This window comes from Diadema antillarum, unplaced genomic scaffold (genome assembly GCF_040938485.1).
Source record: "Diadema antillarum isolate AM-2024a unplaced genomic scaffold, OU_Dant_1.0 scf00000029, whole genome shotgun sequence".
Lineage (NCBI taxonomy): Eukaryota > Metazoa > Echinodermata > Echinoidea > Diadematoida > Diadematidae > Diadema > Diadema antillarum.
This window is the reverse complement of record NW_027270918.1, coordinates 5572748-5577575: the sequence shown is the minus strand read 5'-3', so window position 1 is coordinate 5577575 and position 4828 is coordinate 5572748. Positions and strand designations below refer to the sequence as shown.

General features: G+C 37.0%; 1 protein-coding gene across 1 annotated transcript; it reads left to right on the top strand.

Moving 5' to 3' along the window:
- Positions 1 to 1931: 1931 nt before the first annotated feature.
- On the top strand, positions 1932 to 3748 carry LOC139739962 (muscarinic acetylcholine receptor M2-like). The gene is made up of 2 exons (XM_071650563.1): positions 1932 to 2813; positions 3443 to 3748. Exons 1-2 carry the CDS (start codon positions 1932 to 1934, stop codon positions 3746 to 3748), a joined length of 1188 nt encoding a protein of 395 aa, XP_071506664.1.
- Positions 3749 to 4828: the final 1080 nt, after the last annotated feature.

Sequence of the window (4828 nt, the reverse complement as noted above, 5' to 3'; positions counted from 1 at the left end):
ATCATTCAACAATTCCTTTAATGTGCCCCTTCATTGATCCTTTATTGTTTTATATATTTCGCTTTCATGCCAGTCGACAATCTATATTAATGAAGTGCAGTCTGTTAATCAAATATTTTGTTGACTGATTTTAAATTGAAAGTTTCTCTTACATGCCTTTAAAAAGGAGTAGGCCTATATAATCCACATTGAAACGGTCTACCACATACATAAGCAAGAAAAAAAAATGAAATTACTTTTTATATACATTCTCGCTTTCCCATCGGCTTCGGAACTTGCAGTATCGCAATTTGCACAGCAATTTTCATCCGCAATGCTTTTGCATTCAGAAAGAAAGGGAGAGAGAAACTCGCACAGAATCAAAAAAGATCTTAAAACTGCAAGAACAAGCAAGCCGTGCTACTTGCTCTCATGGTTTTGAGAATTCCACATAGCAGACTTTTTTTAAATTCATTTGTGCCTTCTGAGGTCACAAACTAAAAAAGAGCAAAGGATAGAACTGGAAAGCCTTTCATTAAAAAAACACTCAGAAAAGATGACAAGTATGGTACCCCTCCCCTCCTTTTTCTCCTTTCTTGAGTTTATATATCTGTAATACCGCTACACAGATCACACGATCCTCTATTTTACTTGACAGTATCTTACTCTTGGAAAAGAAATGTCTTTGTAAGAAACCGTTGATGACGTCAGCATCTGCAGGAAGGAGCATGGCAACGGTGGCTTCCTTTTCTCTCTTGATATAATTCTATTCTTACAGAAAATAAAAAACCTAGGTCAGTAATTCATGCTGGGGTTTTCGATGCAGACGCAGAATATTCAGAGAGGTGACAGTTTCTTGAGTCATATACTCGTCATTTCTCACAAAAGAAACGACAGACGTAAGTGTGTGAACGAGTGTGATCTCTGTTCCGTCGTTCCATTGTGTACCTGTTCATTAAAGGCAATTCCATTTTTTTTTTTGTTCATTGCACTTTTCGTTTAAACTCAGACTCCCAAGTCAAACAAAACAAAAACAGTATGCTGCGAAAAGTGCTACGATTACTTTTTTTGAACGAAACAAAATCATGATTATTTTCATTTTCATTCTCTTAAAAGGCAGCATGGTACAGCCAAGATCATTGTGGCTCTTTTGTTACAAGCAACTTATTCCTAAATGAAACTGTCTTATGACATGCCAACATGCATTCATCATTGTTCATTGCCTAATGTTGTCTATAATCCTATTAAACCCACAGCGAGGTTCCTGATAAGCACTTTAAACAGTGTAATCCTTTTGGAAGTGCATTATTTGTCAAGAAGAATAAAACAAAATAACACAAGAGGAGATGTCTCGGAGTTCCGTAAGTCAGCAGTTTATTTTCCAAATGTCTGTTCAATAACGTTCAGGTCTTTGTATAAAGGAGGTTGTAAGCTTGTATAGACGAAAATGTTGGCGGCTTTGAAACACGTCGCAGTGATATTCAGTCACTTGATAATGCCAATTTTCTAGTCAACAGTGAGCGAGCTTTTTAAACTTTACTCTTTAGATTCCAGCGTTTTAGATTCCAACTCTATGTAAGTAAGGTCATACCTGCCTAAGAGGGATTAATTGCAGGGGGTGTATGCCACTTTTCTCAATTCTGAGGATTTTGTCATCTCAGCCTGGCACCACGTGTATTTAATTGACATTCCATTCACTCTAGTAAGTTTTACAGTTTATTGTCAAGAAATTGAATTTCCCGGATCTCTCGGAACAGCTTTAGTAGGTCTGGACTTTCAGAATACCATGATACCTTGCGAGGTCAAGTGAAATGCTAAGCATGTAAAGTTGAGGCATTTATATAATTGACTCTTGTGATTTTCTGACACTCTGCTGAAGTGAAGCCTTCCTAGATCGGAGACAGAAAAATCCCTCTCAACGTAATATCAAGTATAATCGAGGTAAGCTGACCATGGCATCAGTGCAGACGTACCCTACACTTTGGGTTGAAACTGCTCTCGACAATTCAACCGGGAGTGAAGTTTACACAAAATCTGGAGGGTCAAACTCTTCCGGTATTTTCGGTCTCCTCTGGACCTCCCTGTTTACGGCTTGCATCATTGTCGCAAACTGTCTTAATCTTGCCGCCTTTTGCGTGAACAAAAAGCTTCGCACTTACAACAACTATTTCATTATCAACCTATCCATTCTCGATCTCCTATCTGGTTTGGTCCTGATCATTAGCGTTATACATACCCACATTGGCTACTATCCCCTTAACCAGGAGCTTTGTAAGCTTGAAAGTGGGATAAGTCAGTCACTCCTCAGCGCTTCTAATTTCGTCGTCGTGATCATCTGCGCTGACCGACATCGTGCAACTTACGACCCACTCAACCATTTCATGACACGCAGCAAACGTAAGGCTTTGTTTCTTAACTCCCTGGCGTGGCTTGGTGCTTTTGCTTTCTGGATGATGTTCATCACAGCCTGGGAGTTCATCGACAACTTTGACAACGGACGTCACTGCCTTAGCAAGTATTTCGCAATACCAGTAGTCTCCTTACTCGGTGTCGTTGTTACTTTCTACTTGCCCTTCTTTTTAATCTCCATCCTCTACTTTCGCATATTTATAAAAATCAGACAGACACGGGGTGGGAAACTTGTCGAAAAGAAATTCGATGTGAAGAATAACCTCAGTATAGTGGTTCCAGATTTTCCGAAGGACGCAACAACGTCGTCTCAGAATGATTCAGCCATCAACATGGACGTTGAGTCGGCCGGATCAAATCAATTTGGACAAGATGTGCCAAGGAGCACCAAGAAAGCCGGTTCAAATCCCGACAAGAAATCGAATGTAAGAAATCAGCTTTATCCTTTTTTAAAGGAATATCTACTTGCTTGATTTCGATTCGTAATTGTTATCTTTCGTTTCTCGGTTACGACAAGCCCACGTTAAAACAATGAAAATATTTCAGCATCGTTTATGAAAACTCTAAGCTGTCGAAAACTATTAAGGATTTAAAAGAATGTTTGTCCTTAACGAATCCCAAATATACCAAAATTTTGTTTTCCTATTCCAACCAAAAAAAAAAAATAAAAACGATACAATCATTTTTTTTTATATTTTGTCTACATTTTTCAATATTTCTTCTTTACAATAATGTAATATATTCCAATCTTGATAAAGTGCAACAGAAAATGCATCGTTTGTATTTGTTTGTACAGACATATAGGTCTAAAGATAATATATAACTCTGTTCTGAATTACACATATTAATGGGTCACGACTGATAAGACACGAAAAATTGTTCGAATGTAAAAATTTCTTAATGTAAAAAAACGAATTAACGAAAAATATCAATTCGAATTTTCAATAAAACTACAATCTACTTTATAGCTGAAAAAAAATGAATTTACTTAATTCAAGGAAATTAGTTTAGAAAATTACTTTCAAAATGTATTTATCTTATTCTCTATATGCAGGGTAAGCGCGAGTCGGCTGCCGAAATGCGGAAAGCAACACGAACCCTCTTGTTCATCGTGCTGTCTTTCGTTGTTGCCTGGTTACCTCAGAGCATCATTGGTTTGATCTATTCCATCAATCCTCTACTTATTGTGCGGGGTCTACCCAGGCCTTTGATGCTTTTCTTCACCTGGTTGGCGACAGGAAACAGCCTTCTGAACCCGATCTCTTACGCGGTGAGCCAGCCGCTTCTCAGGTCAACGCTGAAGGACTTACTGTTCATTGATTGCAAGAATAGATCTTCGCTAAAGAAAGTGAAAGTTTGAATTTGAAAAATTGTCCTCTAGGGTAAACCGCAAAGATTATTGAAAGTTATGTGCTTTGCATGGTGGAAAAAAAATCTTAATTGATTTTATTTAAACAGATTAAGTTTTCTTTGTATCCTGTCAATAGCAAAGCTAGGAATAAAGGAAAACAATTTTAACATTTGGCAATTTTAGACATATTGAATTTTTATAAACATAACCATATCCCACTCATCAACAAAATGAGTATTCATTGAATCATTCTGTCAATCATTCTTCTTTTTAATGTTAAAGCAATGTATTTAGTGGTTACACGCACTGTCTTTGTACTTACACTGTATTTCCGACATGAAAAAGAAATAGTAATTCGATCCTGCCCAATTTACTTTCGGGCTGTTACAGCTTTTTAATGTATAATTTCTTACTTTTCTTTGAATGAGTCTCATACTCAACGAGTCAATGTCCGGAAGCCTAAAATTATTTGGTAAGTGGTGCTTGTGCCACGTTTTCTGTGTATTCGTGTAAAGCAGATTGGGGGTGTTTTTTTTTTTTTGCACTTGGAAGGGCTTTGATTTATCTTCGCTTCAGGTTATTGATCTAGCAAGATTTCTCCCATGTAAAATTTGAAATAAAAGGTTTTCACGTTTATTACTTTCCATAATTTGAACAGTGGAATAAAGATGACAGTGTGAGGAAAAAGGGACAGCTAAGATCTGTACTCTTTCAGTCGGTTTTCAATTTTTGAACCAGCTCATCATACACTATTAGATCCATGGGATGTGCATTCTCATTCTGCGCTTGAATTTATTTCTAATTTAAAATAAACCTCATATGTTGAAGATTATTTCAGAAATACAAAACGTATACTCTGTATACCTGACCTGGCCTAGAATTTCGGGATTTTGTCCATTCGGAATGTAAGCTTAAATTTCCCTTTTTTAAACCTTTTTTTCCTAATCTAGTGTATACGCAAGTTGATCGGTTGAATTCTTCGTTAACTGAATTTTAGGCAACGCGTGAGAGAAAGCAAGCTTGCATTTTTGTATTCTATTCATTTGTATTCTATTCCTTTCACTGAGTACGCATTACCGAAACACTATA

What these genes read in the sequence shown, in the direction of transcription:
- LOC139739962 (XM_071650563.1), top strand. Translation starts at nt 1,932, where the DNA reads ATGGCATCAGTGCAGACGTACCCTACACTTTGGGTTGAAACTGCTCTC. An exon ending in ATCCCGACAAGAAATCGAAT is followed by an intron (nt 2,814 to 3,442) that starts GTAAGAAATCAG and finishes CTCTATATGCAG; the next exon opens with GGTAAGCGCGAGTCGGCTGC.